General features: G+C 36.0%; 3 protein-coding genes across 4 annotated transcripts in view; 1 reads left to right on the top strand and 2 right to left on the bottom strand.

Moving 5' to 3' along the window:
• The window catches only part of LOC149543377 (Nucleic acid-binding, OB-fold-like protein), a 232,896-nt gene that overhangs the window by 169,773 nt on the left and 46,344 nt on the right, over nt 1-16,779 (top strand). The window lies entirely within an intron of this gene.
• LOC149543379 (uncharacterized) lies at nt 10,230-11,609 on the bottom strand. The gene is made up of 3 exons (XM_089796282.1): nt 11,358-11,609; nt 11,045-11,232; nt 10,230-10,938 (listed from the first exon to the last, which is right to left on the bottom strand). Exons 1-3 carry the CDS (start codon nt 11,525-11,527, stop codon nt 10,337-10,339), a joined length of 960 nt encoding a protein of 319 aa, XP_089652408.1. The 5' UTR covers nt 11,528-11,609; the 3' UTR covers nt 10,230-10,336.
• Nucleotides 11,586-13,416, bottom strand: LOC149543378 (uncharacterized). Its single transcript, XM_089796538.1, has 5 exons — nt 13,178-13,416; nt 12,887-13,105; nt 12,677-12,760; nt 12,213-12,511; nt 11,586-12,097 (listed from the first exon to the last, which is right to left on the bottom strand). Exons 1-5 carry the CDS (start codon nt 13,414-13,416, stop codon nt 11,682-11,684), a joined length of 1,257 nt encoding a protein of 418 aa, XP_089652664.1. The 3' UTR covers nt 11,586-11,681.

Below are 16,779 nucleotides of genomic sequence, written 5' to 3'. Positions count from 1 at the left end.
TAATCCACCAGATTGATGGAAATAAAGAATGAATTATTGCTATTTCATATTAGTGTTTATAAGAAAATATAACTGTTGGTAATTCGTTTATTAGACCACTATTATAAACCAATAAAACTAAATATATATTTTTAAAATAAAAAGAAATAGATATTTTATAAATATATTCATATTAAACAAATAAAGGTAAAATGATTAATTCATAGTTGTAGGGTTGCCTAAATTTTTCTTGGTGGACGAGTCACACCTGTACCAATATGTCTAATGGTGTGAGCTAAACATGCCTTTAACGCAACCTCCTTTTAATTAGTTACGCATGAGGGAGTGGGAGGTAAGACCCCACCCCTCCTTTACCTATTATTATATTATTTTTAAATAAACAAAAACGTGAACCTTTTCAAAATGGGCACGTGAGCTCCTTTTCAATGTTTTGAATGTTTTTAAACTATTTTATTATTATTTTCTTAAACATATTTATAATTAGAGTTAGTTGTAAATTAGTTTTAATTAAATATTATAAAATTCATTTATTTGAAAGTAGATTAAAAATTTATTTAATATTATGATTAAATTTAGTTAATTTAAAGATAATTTGTATTAAATGAAATATGTAATTAATTAAACTAAAATATGTTTAAAATGGGGACTTGTTTATAAATGTAATTTTTTAATTTTCTTTTGTTGGAACTATAAGTAATTCAAATAATAATTTGATGATTATAATGGAATATAATTATAAGTAAAGTTAACATTATTATATGGTCAAAAGAAAGCTTATGTATTGACATGTTTTATAGTTAAATCAAAGAGTAGTAAACTTGATTTATATTTATACATCTGAGATTGAATTTGTGTTTTATATATTTGGGTGTATCCTTTTGTTCTTTTTAGTTTTGTTCAATAGGAATTATGTTAGCTTTAGAAGTGGTACACTAGAGGTTTTGAGTTTTGTGTCTATGCAATATTTGTACTTTCAGTATTTTTGTGATGTCTTCTATAAATTCATTTATTGCGGAAGTTATGATGAGTGTTGTGGAGTTTTTTGCTATGTGGTGCATTTATGTTTACTTTAGTTGGGAGAACCAACTTGTTTTCGGGTTACCTGTTAAGGAACCGAGTTCAATCATTATGGGTGTTGTGGTGTGAGACACAACTGTGATTTATATGTTTAGGAGAGGTTGTCTAGGTGCATGTCTTTGGGAGTGGCTTGCAGTAGGGGCCTGAAACCCAATGTGGTGAGTGCCAGGGTAACCTATTGTAAGTTATGTAATAAATGATAATCTAGTGATTAGTACTTTGGGGAAGCACACTAAAAAAATAAGTGAGAAATATTTGCCCCGCCCATGTGTTGAGTGGTTGTATAGACTAAGAATGGGAATGGGATGATACCTAGTGAAAGGTATGACTGGTTTGCGTCATCTTTTTGATAGGGTATTATGGTTCCGCATGTGTTACATTGAGAGTCTGGGGTTCAGAGTACCAGTCTAGGGTAACTTAATGCCTGAGGGTCTGGGGGCTATTAAGAGATCAGTCTAGGGTAACTCAAGTAGTTTGACCATCTGATGACACTCCCTAGAATGTAGCCCGAGTCTTCTTTGTAGATTTTGTTTGTACCTCTAGTGGTGTACTTATTGTTGAATGTTTTTAATGTGGCTATTTACTTCCATTGATGGTGACTGGTAGTTCATGGATGATGTACTTTTGACAAGTGGTTCTTGACTTGAGGCAAATATTTTTCATTGACTTTATCTCATGATTTTGGTGATTTGATCTATTTTTGGCATATGTATGATGTTTTGTTATGCAATGTTGGCATTGGATTGAGTGTTCTTTCTTTGTGGATTATCTTATCTTCTTGTGTAGTATGTGTTACCTTTGAGGTAGTTTTGGCTATTAGGCTTCCTTTCCTAGGAATGCTTTATGATTGATTAGTCATTTGTGGATCGTTCATTGTCTTCCCCGCACGGTGGGACTGGAAGCTTGACTAAGTAACGATGCGATCGGGAGGTAGTGTCTTCTTAGCATTTGGGTCCCCCTCACATTGCCAGCTATTGGATGTTCATTGCAGGACATGTACTTTTATCATTCTTATTTTTTTGTCTTGGAGACTTCTTTTCAGTTAATGTATATATATTATCATGTATTTAATATATTGTATCTATTCTTACATACCTTGCAACATGTGCAATGGATGTTATTTAGTGGATGTACTTTCACTGTATTAGTTATACTTATGCATTTGCTTATGTGATTATGTATTTGTTACTTCTGTATGATCTGAGACATTGTACTTTGTTGTCCTGTATTTTGTCATCACAAAATGTTGATAACAACACGAAACTTTTTCAAGCTAGTTTCGTGTTTTTCTAAGCTTAAATTTGATATTCAATTGCTTAATGTTGATCGATCAATCCATTTCAATTCAAATATCAAGTTGTTTTACTGAAGGCCTTCGTCAAGTCGTTTTCGTTTCGCTTTTTGTTGAGCCTTTGCTTGATTTTTGAAGCCTTCACAGTCCTTTCTTTGCTTTTGAGTTTGTGTTTTCTTGTTTTTGGTCCTTTGAATTTGCTCATGTTATGCCTTTCGATCTCCCCTTCGATTCGGTCTAACCTAGAGGTCAATCGGAGTTGTCAATCAAGAGATATGGTCATTTTAGTGCCTCAAAAGTGGACATTTTAGGTGCAACAACACGAATTAAAAAAATGATGTTATATTTTCATTTTGACATTCACTTTTTGAAAATATAACATTTTATTCACTTTTTGTTATGTTTTAAAGTCACTTTTTGTTATGTTTTAAAGTTACTTTTCATTTAAATTTATAACTTAAAGTAACTATAGTGCACTTTATGTTATAATTTTAAGTTCAGTTACTTTTTAATTTTTCACTTAAAGTGACTATAAAATTATATAGTTGCTTTTTAAATTTTTGATTTTTAAATCAAATACTTATATAAATGTCACTTTAACTTAATGTTTATGACTTATATTGATTAATATAATGCATAAATATTATTTTTGACCCATATTGTTGACATTTTTATAAAAATAAGTGAAATGCATAACTTAAAAGCCTAAAAGTGGACATTTTATATGCATATGCATGTAAAAAACTATGAAAAGTGGAAACTTTTCATGCTAATGCATATGAAAACTCATTTTGAGGATCTTTTTCAAATCATTACATCAAAAGCTTGTAAAAGTGGACCTTTTTGATGCAATGACAATAAAAGTTGAGTTTTCATGCTCGTGCATGAAAAAAGTGAGATATGTTTATAAAATATGTAAGTGACTCCAAAAAGTGAGATTTTGGAGACTTGCACATTTTAAAATATATAATGGGTTTCAAAAAGTGAGATTATATCTCAAGACATATTTTAAAACATGCATTGGACTCAAAAAGGTCCTATTTTGCCTTCCTACATGTTTTAAAATATGTAATGAACATAAAAATGTCCTATTATGTGAAGAAAACATGTTCTTGCTCCAAAAACCTCCTATTTTGATCATAGCTTTTGATTTTTTCCATGGATTTGAATGAAATCAGTTGCATTCATCATGTTTTGGAGAGGTGATCATTTTGCCGTCATCAAAAATCAAGTTATTGCACCCAAAAACGTGTTTGAAACTCTTAATCTAGGGCATGTTTTTTGCATAAAACTCCATAAATCTGCCAAGTTTGATCACGTTTTTGCATGAGATCAAGTCATTTTTACCTCATTAGGTGATTACATTGGTTGAGGATCATTATTTTGGTGTTAAATCATCAAAACGTTTTACTTTGAAGATCACATTTTTTGCTTGTTTTGGCAAAAACGGCTCAAGAACATGCAATCTTTAAAATGCTGCAAGGAGGAGCTAATCTAGGGCACGTTTTGGCATTTCGCTAAATAATCTCCTTGTTTTCTGCCCTTCATCATTTGGATTTTGGAGATTTGAAAAGTTCTCATCATTTTTTGAAGAAAAATTCAAACAAAGAGCATCTTGTGATGTGAATATCAGGATTTAACTGTGTGACTTTTGAGTCAAACTCGATGACCCATGTTTCATGAGTAGTGATTCAACATGAATCCATCTCTCATGAGAATAAATGGAACACTTAGCACTCATTGGATCTAGGTGATGCTCACAGGGGTGAAGCACCGGGACTTCCCGGGAGGTCACCCATCCCAATACTACTCCAGCCTGAGCGCGCTTAACTGCGGAGTTTCCTTCACAATTAAACCCAAAGCTTGCAACCCCATTTGCAAAACCTTCACCAAATGTTGTGCCTTATGAACCATTCATTAGAAAGCCCCTTAAGCTCATCAATTGATAAGTAGGAGATGATTTCCACAGCTAGTCAAATTGTGATGTGAATATCAGGATTTAACTGTGTGATTTTTGAGTCAAACTCGATGACCCATGTTTCATGAGTAGTGATTCAACATGAATCCATCTCTCATGAGAATAAATGGAACACTTAGCACTCATTGGATCTAGGTGATGCTCCGCAGTTAAGCGCGCTCAGGCTGGAGTAGTACTGGGATGGGTGACCTCCCGGGAAGTCCCGGTGCTTCACCGCAGTTAAGCGCGCTCAGGCTGGAGTAGTACTGGGATGGGTGACCTCCCGGGAAGTCCCGATGCTTCACCCCTGTGAGCATCACCTAGATTCAATGAGTGCTAAGTGTTCCATTTATTCTCATGAGAGATGGATTCATGTTGAATCACTACTCATGAAACATGGGTCATCGAGTTTGACTCAAAAATCACACAGTTAAATCCTAATATTCACATCACAATTTGACTAGCTGTGGAAATCATCTCCTACTTATCAATTGATGAGCTTAAGGGGCTTTCTAATGAATGGTTCATAAGGCACAACATTTGGTGAAGGTTTTGCAAATGGGGTTGCAAGCTTTGGGTTTAATTGTGAAGGAAACTCCGCAGTTAAGCGCGCTCAGGCTGGAGTAGTACTGGGATGGGTGACCTCCCGGGAAGTCCCGGTGCTTCACCCCTGTGAGCATCACCTAGATCCAATGAGTGCTAAGTGTTCCATTTATTCTCATGAGAGATGGATTCATGTTGAATCACTACTCATGAAACATGGGTCATCGAGTTTGACTCAAAAATCACATAGTTAAATCCTGATATTCACATCACAATTTGACTAGCTGTGGAAATCATCTCCTACTTATCAATTGATGAGCTTAAGGGGCTTTCTAATGAATGGTTCGTAAGGCACAACATTTGGTGAAGGTTTTGCAAATGGGGTTGCAAGCTTTGTGTTTAATTGTGAAGGAAACTCCGCAGTTAAGCGCGCTCAGGCTGGAGTAGTACTGGGATGGGTGACCTCCCGGTGCTTCACCCCTGTGAGCATCACCTAGATCCAATGAGTGCTAAGTGTTCCATTTATTCTCATGAGAGATGGATTTATGTTGAATCACTACTCATGAAACATGGGTCATCGAGTTTGACTCAAAAATCACACAGTTAAATCTTGATATTCACATCACAATTTGACTAGCTGTGGAAATCATCTCCTACTTATCAATTGATGAGCTTAAGGGGCTTTCTAATGAATGGTTCATAAGGCACAACATTTGGTGAAGGTTTTGCAAATGGGGTTGCAAGCTTTGGGTTTAATTGTGAAGGAAACTCCGCAGTTAAGCGCGCTCAGGCTGGAGTAGTACTGGGATGGGTGACCTCCCGGGAAGTCCCGGTGCTTCACCCCTGTGAGCATCACCTAGATCCAATGAGTGCTAAGTGTTCCATTTATTCTCATGAGAGATGGATTCATGTTGAATCACTACTCATGAAACATGGGTCATCGAGTTTGACTCAAAAATCACATAGTTAAATCCTGATATTCACATCACAATTTGACTAGCTGTGGAAATCATCTCCTACTTATCAAAGAGCATCTTTTCTTTCATTTTTGGCACATATTCATTATGTAAGTGGACCTCTTCTTTCTTACATTTTAATTCATGCTTATCCTTGCTAATTTTATGCATGAAATCGTTGAATGAATGCCATTTGTGAAAATCTTTGCCTCAGAATATGCATTTTTCCTTTAAATATGAATTTCTTTTTCATTTTGATGTCTTTGGTTCTTCCCCAAGTTCCAAATTCGAATTTCATTTTTGGAGTGCATTGCATCTTGGCATGTTTTGAGTTGTTTTCAAAAGTATGTTTTTCTTTTGTTTTGGTTTTGTGTGCTTGTTGCCGGTTTTTCTCCATTTTGGAGAAGTTGCAAGTTTTTTCCCAAAAACTTGTTTTTCCTTCACTACATGCGAAAGCATTATCATTTCATTTCACATTCCGTTTCCATGTCATTACATCTCACATTTCTTCCGACAAATGCGATTACATGTTTTTCATTTCATTCGCCATCCGCACATGCATGTAATCCCATTTTTCATTTCCATTTTCATCCATCTCATTTTTCACTTCCATTTGCACGACACGATTACGCGAAATGCCTTACATGTAATTGCATCCAAAAGGTCCGATTTTGATCAAAAGTCACATTTTGAAAAGACAAAAAAAGATGTTATTTTCACTTTCCGTGAATTTTGACTTCTTTCTTCCTCCAAAAGTGACTATATAATTCATTATCTCACCTCCATTGTTTCATTTCCATCTTCATATACGCATTCACACTTACATGAATAAATACATGTTTCCATACATGTTTCCACCTCATAACATATTTTACATGTTACCCTCCATCCGCATCCGCATATACATGTAAAGTATACAAATTCGCACTTACACCTCATTTCATTTTTTTTCACCTTCTATTACATATTGCATTTATATATATACATGCTTCATTCAATAAAGCTTTGAAAACATTTAAGTCACTTTTGAAATCAGCAACTTTCACTTTGCACGCATTCCCATGTGTTTCACCTTTGCGCATTTTCATTCCATTCCATTTTCCATATTCATACTTTCATTTCATTACATTTCACATTCTGTTGCATATGCATATGCTTTCTCTTCGAAAGTCACTCATTTTCGAATCTTCACTGCTACTCTGGAATCCACTTACATGGAGATTCCTTCTGACGATGTATGTGTTTTGGAATTTTTGTGTTACAGTACGAGCACAAGAAATGTCCTCGCCTTCCAAATCCAAGGGCAAGATGAAATACCAATATGAAAAAGAATTGGCTTATGCAGTTCCTTCTTCAGTTACGTCTGTTCTGGATAACATACTAGACACCAAGATTGGTCACGTAGATGTAGCCGATTTTCTACAAAGGATTGAAGCTCCAGCTATGCATGAGATGAAACGTATTAAAAGAAGCAACATCCATTTGGTTTCCACATTTCCCATGGCGGCCATAAAACCTGATTTTGTCTACGGATGTGCTCGGCGCTTCAATCCTAAGACAAGGAATATCAAAGACGCTGACGGCAAGGTTATTATTAGCCTTGACCCTGAAGTGATTGAACAAGTCTTCAAAGTTCCTCATAAATCAGAATGTGTTGATTTGACCAAAGATTCCTCATTGGCTTGTTGGAATGAACAAAAAAGCAATCTTCTCAGAATGTTGTTTCATCACAAACATCTAAGGAAAGAAGGTTGATTGAAGCTGCTAAGTCTTGGATACAGGAAATCATTGTTGAAGGAGTTCAAGCTATCACAGAGACACTTGCAGTTCTAAAGCGTATCAAAGAGATTAACAAAATGGAACTAAGCTTAATTTCTTCTTTGACTCAGGAAGCACATAACCTGAAGGAAATCCTTGAGGATTGGGATGAAATGATAAAATTTGATCTAAATGCTATGGTCTCATGTGACGTTCTTCCGTCATGTGAAATGTTTTTCAGATTTCAAGGACTCATTGGTTACAAGGAAGAGACCTTAAGAAAGTTGATCACAAAATTGCAAGTGGCTCTTGAAGATTGTCAAGCAGTTGAAACAAGCCTTACTTGTGATTTGGAGCAATTGGGATGCCATGTTATTGATAATCTTGGTAATCTTTTGGCAGCAAAGAGAGTGAATTTAGAATATACAATCAGAATCAATGCTGATGTAGATTCTGAAGAATTTGGTTCACCCACAATGAACAAGTTCGTTTTGTACAAATCCTTGACAAAACACTTGTTGGATAATACAACAGCAAATTCTAAAGTTGTTCAATCAGCATAGGAGAATGCAGTGAGGATCGAAGCCATATCAAAGACAATGGAGATTGCTGATCTTCCTACAGTGCGTGACATCATTGTGAAATTCAAAGCATTAAGAAGCAATCTTTAAGATTGTTATGTAATTTCTACTTCATAGTTGTTTAAGATGCATTACATGATAAAGTGTAATTGCATGTAATGCGAATTGCATGTATGTAAAATATATAATGCGAGTTGCATGTAATCCATTAGTTTCTGTAGTTAGACTTGGTCAAAGTTGGTTGAGTTGCTCCCACTTTTCCCTCTCCCCTTTTCTCAACTTCTTTGCCTACATAAAGGAGTGCCCCCCTCATTGTAAAATCATCATTATCTTTATGCAAGAGAGCTCTGGAGAAATTGTGCCAGCAGAATTTTGTTTGTGGAGCACTATTTTGAGAGAAAGTGAATACAAAGGAGCATTTAAGACTTAACTTTGATTAAGTGAGATTGTTATTTGTGTGAATTGTAAGCATTATCTATAATTCATTCAAGTTACCTTTCGTACTATCTTTTGTCATTGATATTGTATCTTGTGATTGATAGAAAAGAGTTAAGAAACAATTGAATCCCGAGTTTTGACCAAGAACAATTGTGAAAATCCATAGCTAGAAGCTTTTTCTGTAGCTTGTATTTTCATCTTGATTCACAAAATAGTTAGATTGTTGTTACTTTTAGGCATGGTTACCAGGAGACCCGCCTCCCCCCTAAAAGTGGCGTCTCGGAGACCGAGATGCGTCTCAGAGACTTTTCGCGTCTCCGGAGACCTAAAAAAAGGTTGGAGACTTCATGACAAAGTCTCCCCGTCTCCTAATCCAAAAAGTGAAGTCTCCCCGAAGTCTCCTGATAAAATATAAATGTAAAATATAATATTAAATAATTTTATATATTTTAGCCCTCATTTAAATGTTTTTAATGCAAAAATCTAAGGTACTATATGAATTCCGTAACAACTGCTTGGTGATGTACGTCATCTATTGGAACACGATACAAGTCTAAGACAACATATTGGAAGCTGTACAGGATTGCAGTAAAGATCCCAAATCACATAAATTTATGTGGCTGAGGAATTAGGGTGCAAAAACTGTTGTTAGTGCATTAGAAGATAGTATTACGTATGTTACAGAAATCTGATATGCAAATGCTTGATAATAGTATTATTCCTCATGAAAACCAAGCATCTATTTGCTGATAAAGACTCAGCGATAACAGTGATAGACTAGAGGATTTATATATGTTAACATGAATGTATTTGGTCCCATATTTCTGTTTTTTCAAGAGGATATCATGTTTCAGTTTGATGTAGAAGTCATATTTGTTATTCGTACCTGTTTATCTGCTGTTGGCAATATCCTAGTACCAATATAGGAATCTTTGTTAGTTGAATCTGTGTAACTGGAAAAAAAACACTATTACAAAATGATTTACTCCCTTTTAAACTAAGCAATCCTAACTCTTAGTTAGAAAATAGAAATCCTAAGTGTGTCTCTATGCATGCATCGATGTTGAATAATTCAATAATTTTCACAAATTTTTTGTAGCAATGCCAATTTGTTAGGTTTTAAAATTTATTTCAGTAATGTGCTTCTGTCTCTGACCGCTTATTATTATTATAATCTTTGACAGTTTGACTCTATGAATCTATTTTAATTTTTAATGTGACAACACTAGTATTATTAATTTATTATTTACTTTAGTCTTTTAGTCTTACGGTATTACTATTTTGAAATTTTGAAATTTTGTATTTACTTTTAGTATTAGACTCTTTAAGTTTAAACCATTGATGTAAAAATCGCCTGAGGAGATTAATCGCCTAGGCCTGAAAAAGTTTGATGGGGAAAAATCGGGAAAAAATTGGGGAAAAAATCGGGAACTAAAAAACCACTAAATTTTAATAAAAAAATGCGATTATTTTACAGAATTCAATGTTTTTTTGCATCTAATGACTTAATTACTAACAATACATAAGAAACAATCATGTTTAGATATATATCAATGCAAAAAGAGTTATTAATCGGTAAATTACTAACAAGTAAGTAGTGACAAGTTGTAAATTACTAACAACTAACAAGTTCACAACACATGAGAAGTATTCTCATAAATAAAGTGTCAAATGTAAAGAGTTCAAATAAGCACATCAACATGACTACAAATAAGTACAAATGTCAAATACAGGACTACATCTTCCTCTTCCCAGTCACTTTACTAGCGAGTGCGGGAGAGGGTAAAGCTCTAGAACTAGAACCCCGTAGGGTTTGTGCTCGTGTCTGTGTCTGTGCCAATGCAGGAGATGGTGTAGCTATAGAACTAGATGTCGGTAGCTCCACATTTGCTGCGCGCAAGATGTCAACGTCCTCTGCAGTAAGCTCAATGTCATCATCCTCATCATCGACCTCCTCGATGTCATATCCAGTTCCACCCCCTTCCTCCTCTGCAGCCTCCTCCGCGGCCTCCCTCTCCAAATTGGAGATGTCCTCCTGTGTAAATAAGGGAGCCTGCTCCTGTGCCGTCCAATCATAATAAGGATCTATCTCATCCAAATCGATTGGCCCAGGAGGATCTTGTTGTGCCTTTTTCATGCGCAATTTAAGATTATATTGCACATAGACCATGTCATTCATCCTCTTTTGGGACAACTTGTTTCTCTTTTTTGTGTGGATGGCCTCAAACAAACTCCAATTGCGCTCACAATGTGATGCGCTACAAGGCTGTGATAGGATTCTGAGAGCAAATTTTGCAAGATTTGGAGTGCTTGCACCCCAAGTGGTCCACCAAGCCACTGCATCACAAAAATTGTACAAGTTAGAAAATACTAATAGACAACAAAAAGTGAAACATAAATATTAATTTAGCATTTGAGATTCAGAAGTTTGCAAATGTATTACCTAGGGTTTGTGTAAGCCTTGCTCTCTTGCAGAGAGAAGTGGAGAACACCTTGCCCCCTGCTGAAGTGAAGATCTCTTGCTCAGCGATGATTTTATCTCTTGTTTCCTCGCTGGTTACCATCTTTTCAACGCACTCACTTAGGCCTCTGATGACCTCTCCATCAGGATCTGCATATGTACCATCAGCCCTAAAACCAAAAACCAAAAACAAATAAGTCTTGCAATTTTAGTACACACCTAACACGCTATGAAAGCAAAATGAACTCAAGTCTTCGTTAACTTAAATTTGAGTAAGAATGAGCTTACGGTATACCTAAAACGTGGGTTGAGGAAATATCCTGGTGCATGAATGGGTTGGTGGAGCTGATTATTCCACCTTCTATCAATGATCTGCCAAATGGGTTCATATTTGATGCTTTCCCCCTTGTAGTAATTTTTGACAGATTCTTTGGCCTTGTCCATGGCCTCATATAGTTCACCCATTGGCGTTTGGTCTCCATCAACCAAACGCAGAACTCTGACTAAAGGCTTAGACACCTGCAATATAAATTTGAAATTAGTTCACAAGTTACAAAATTATTATTTACTTGAGTTACAAACTTAGTATGTTATAAAGTTGTAAAGTGTAAACTAAAACTTAAAGTTTTGTAGTTACCTTTACTATTTCATCAGCCTTATCTTCAAAATATTTATCAAACACAATCCGCACAACATTCTCTCCTTCACTCTTCTTTGAAAATGTGGAAGCAAGCCATTTTTTGGAAACAAACATTTGCTTCAAAGAAGCCAAATTATCGAGAATGCTTTGCAATGTCAAAAAAATCGTTGCAAACCTTGTGACGGCAGGCCTGACAATTTCTTTGCCATCAGTGTGCTCTCTCATCAGGCTAAGGACCCATGGGTGATTGTATATGTATTTTGTCACCCTCCTTGCATCCTCCACAATTGGAGTGACCCACTCAAGTTTGCCCATGTCCTCCAAAAGAAGGTCAAGGACATGTGTTGCACATGGGGTCCACGAGAGAGTGGGGTGCCTCTGCTGTAGGAGTTTTCCTGCCAATTGTTAAAGCAAATACTAATTAGTTTCCAACTTTTCAAATATATCAAACTATTAAAAATTCTTGTTGTGAAATTCACAATGCACATGCAACATAAAATTACGGTTTACCTGCTGATACATATGCAGCAGCATTGTCTGTGATGATTTGCACCACATTTTCAATGCCAATCTCTAAGACCATGTTCTCCAACATCAATGCCAATGTCTGAGCATTTTTTACCTTCTTGGAGGCATCGATTGATTTCAGGAACACCACATTATCATTACAGCAAGCCAAAAAATTAATTATGGTCCTGCTCTTCCCATCCATCCACCCGTCAGAAAGAATGGTGCAACCAAATTTTGTCCATTCTTGTTTCTGTTCCTCAACAAATGCTTTGGCCCTCTCAACAGCATTTCCAATAAGCCTACAAAAACAAAATTTAGTTATGTCTTAGATTCTTCGTAATTTAAAATTGATTTAGACTTTAGTAATCAACATTCTAATTTCTAGATAAATTAATTAAAATTTAGAACTAAGTAAAAAGTTAAAAATTAAAAGGAAATCGAGTGTAATAAAATTATTCGCTTACCTGCCACCCAACACAAAATGAGAAGGGGACTTGTACCCCTTTCCTGCAACTGTCAACCCTGTGGCCAAAGCCTCCCAATAGGGACTGTCAACAACACTAATAGGAAGGTTGTTGAAAACTCAGAAATCTGCTAGTGCATTGTCCAACTGGTCATGGACCTCCTTATTCCATCTAGTGGCCTCTAATGAAGGTTGTGCACTAGGTGTGTGCCTCGGCACAAAATAGCTCCCTATCCCAGAAGCACCTGCTGATCCTGATGGTGCGGAAGTGCTAGGAGGTGTAGGAGTGGGAGTGGGAGTGGAACTCGTGAAAGAAAAACCACCCTGTTTGCGGACACGCGGCCCACGATAAGAGCCAGCCATGCTCTCAATGGTTGCCTCCTCCTCCTGAATATCAACGAAACTGCCCTGGGTCTCTGCTATGGCTGCCCTGACATGCAATTTATTCCGCTCCCTTTGCAATTTTTTTTGCTCTCCAGCTGCGAGCAAGGCATTTGCAAACCTTTTTATTTCTTCTGTTGTACTCTCACAAGGATTTGTATCATGTTTTGAGATCCCTGCGATGTGATATTTGAACCGGTAAATGCCCCCGGATATTACTTTTTCATATCGAATGCAAATCACTTTGGTTGGTTCATCGGGTGCTTCATAGGCATATTTCCATGCTTGATCTCTCGCATTCTTTGGCCTGGTGCCAATGTAGCCTGAGGGGCATGGAGTCAATGGCCATTTGTCTGCCATTTAAAACTGCTGCGGGCTGCCTACACATACAAATTTAAAAAAAAAACTATAAATAAATTATAACAAGATCAAAGTTAACAGTTAAACAAAGAATTCAAGCAACATTCCAATAACAGCACCAATAAATTGAAATCCAAATAACATCCACAGAGTGCTAAGTGTTCCATTTATTCTCATGAGAGATGGATTCATGTTGAATCACTACTCATGAAACATGGGTCATCGAGTTTGACTCAAAAATCACACAGTTAAATCCTGATATTCACATCACAATCCAAATAACATTCAAACAAACTAGCTGCTAGGGTTTCAAATTTTTTTAAAAAGGGCAAATTTTTAGCATAAATTCGATCTAGAATGGAAAAAAATGCAAATGAATGCATTTAATCTTGCTTACATTCATCAAATGCATTCCTAACTAATTAGGAATGTATTTTTATCCATTTACATGCAAGAAAAAAAAATACAATCTCTTGCAAAAACAAAAAACAAAGATTCAAATCACTTACCTAGTAACGAAGAAATCGAATCAAAAGGCCTCCAAATGCACTTGATTCCGCTTGTTTCTTGCCAAGAACTCCTTCTCTATCCTCTCCTCTCCAAAACACCCTAAGCAATGTAAAAACATAATGAAAAAAATGTGTTTTTTCGTCACTTTATGTGACTGCCGGGCGCGGGCGATTTTTTTGCAACAAATTGCGATTTTTAGGCGATTAATCTGCGATTTTTTGGAAAAAATCTGCAAAAAAAAATCGCGATTTTTGGGGCGACTAAATCGCCGGCCCCAAAAAATCGCGATTTTATCTCGTATCGCCGATTAATCGGCGATACTCACATCTATGGTTTAAACTATTAAAAATTTATTTTTAAAAAAATAAATAAATAAAATAAAATTGCCGTCTCCAAGTACCCCCGTCTCCTATTTGAAAAATTGTCGTACCGGTACCAGTACTAGTACCGGAGACCTCAAAGTCTCCCCGTCTCCCGGTGACGTTGCTTTTAGGAGTCTTTGTGCCCTAATTGTAAACTTTTTACCACATAGAAATACAACAGGACTTAGAGCCAAACCGATATGTTTTAGCTAGCCTTTGAGTTAGTAAAGATTTATTGGTATCACTGTTTCCAGCTCTTGATAGAAGTGTAGTTAGAGATTTACCTTACCCCTTATTCGTTCTACGAGTAAGTGGATCCTTTCTTGAAAGTTAAGAAGAAAGGATATTAGTAACACCTTGTTTAAGATCTCTTGACTTCTTGCTTACCTTGAGTTGATCCAAGGAACAGTGAAAAGGGGGAGCCTTCCCTTTAAGGTAGGAGAGACTCTGTCTCACACGCTGTGGCTGGTCATCCTATTTTGCGACTAAATTTTTACCCAAAACTGTCGGTTGCAAAATATCCACCCAACATACTTGAAACTTAAACTGATTAATATAACTTCTTAAAGTGACTCAACGTAAAGGAACCCTTGAGGAATTGAAATTGTATTTGTGATTTCTTATGTGCATTGATGTGTATGTTCATATTGCTTATGCATTAATGTTATCTTGATGTTGTTTAAACTTTAAAATAAAATAGTTTAGTAAACATTGTAACATGTTAGGTTTATTTCTCTTGGTTTCCTGATTGGGGCATTACACGGTGAGAAGGGGGAACCTTCCCTTTAAGGTAGGAGAGACTTTGTCTCATACTTGTGGCTGGTCATCCTATTTTGTGTCTGGATTTTAACAAAACTGTCAATTGCAAACTATCCACACAACATGAATGATTCTCTCTCCTAATTGGGTTTGGATTTTTATTTCTAGTACTCCTTAAAGGATAAACAATTTTGAAATGCTTGGTCTAATCTAGCATACATTTGGACAAGTTCCTTTACATTGTTTATGACTGTCCCCTCTTCTTCCATGATGGGATCTTCTCTTGGTAGTGATGGAGGAATGGTTTACCTAAGGATGAAACTTTGGGTGGAATGTTCATTCTTAGAATGATTTGAGCATCTTTCCTTGCATTTGGACTGGTTCTATCATTACGGTTATTATTGTATATGTTATGTATAGCTTGGATGATTAATTCTCTTTCAAACCTTTTATTATTTTTGTCCACGAAGGCTGTAAGTTCATTTGCTAATTGTTCGAGCATGGCTTCTGTACCCTTCCCATGTTGATATGTTTGCATGAGCTATCTTTCACAAAATGGAAAGAGTTACAATCTAATACCAATGTAAAGTCCCCTCTTTTGATGTCAAGTATTGCCTAGTTCTTTGATGAGTAAACCTACACATGTTAGTAGATTTCATACAAAATGTACATATATATGCATAAATGATAGTAAAGTATATTTGTCCCATGCCAATCCCCCTCTAATCCTTAGGGAGAGTTTGTAATCAGGTTCCTAGCTCTTTGGGGAGGACCTTTGAGGGGTTTTAGTTCCCCCATGGCCAATCTCGAGCGTCCGTCAAGCTATAGTACAATCTCATCATGACTTCTCTCTCCTAAGGCCTTATAAATAACCTTCATTTGGTATATCCATCCTTATAAGACTTTGGAAGAGATTCCATCTCTTTCCATCTCTTCCTAAGCCTTATGGACACTCGTGGAGGCATACCCCTCCTCACATATGCATATGTTTTTAGTATCTATTAGTATATACTGCCTTTCTGAGATATTGAAATCTCTCCCTTAATTCCTTTGCAGGGATCTCGACATCCACCAAAAATGCTCTTTGATTAGCTTTCACCAAGAATGGCTTTGGTTTTATTAATTTCTAGCAAAGGTAAACATTTATTATCCAATTAATATACCTGTACTTAGTTGCCAATAACTAAGTTTGGCTTGATTGTGTTTGCGATGTATCTCAAAGCTTGGAGAAGGATCAAATCCCTTTATTTCTTTCTCTTTGCTTAAATTAATGGATCTCCTATTTGTTTTAGAAGAGTTTGTCTTTGTATCCCTGGTACAGCCAATTTTCTATGATTGATCAAATACTGAAGTAGAGATTTTATTCTATTTGTGGCTATCTTGTTTGCTGCTATTGATCTGGTAATCACTTTTTCTCTTTAATGACAGCTATGCATTAATTGTATGCAGATTTTCTTATTCCCTTTTTCTGTGTGTGATTTTGAATGTTGTAGGTGAAAATATCTATCTATCAGTCTGTCTGTCTGTTTCATATGTACATATATATTGTAATTTGATGTTTTGATCCTTCCCTGGATCAATATCAATATCCTTTTATACCTTCTCCATTGAAGGGACGTGTGTTCAGAGTGTCTTAAAACATATCTCTTCTGTCTGAAGGTTCTCTATCAAATATGATTCATTTAGTGTTTACTAAACTGGTTATATTGATTGCAGAGTTTTGTGTTGGCTT

Source organism: Cupressus sempervirens, chromosome 8 (genome assembly GCF_028749045.1).
Source record: "Cupressus sempervirens isolate cs-2001-9-10 chromosome 8, ASM2874904v1, whole genome shotgun sequence".
NCBI lineage: Eukaryota > Viridiplantae > Streptophyta > Pinopsida > Cupressales > Cupressaceae > Cupressus > Cupressus sempervirens.
This window is presented reverse-complemented; position numbering and strand designations above follow the sequence as displayed.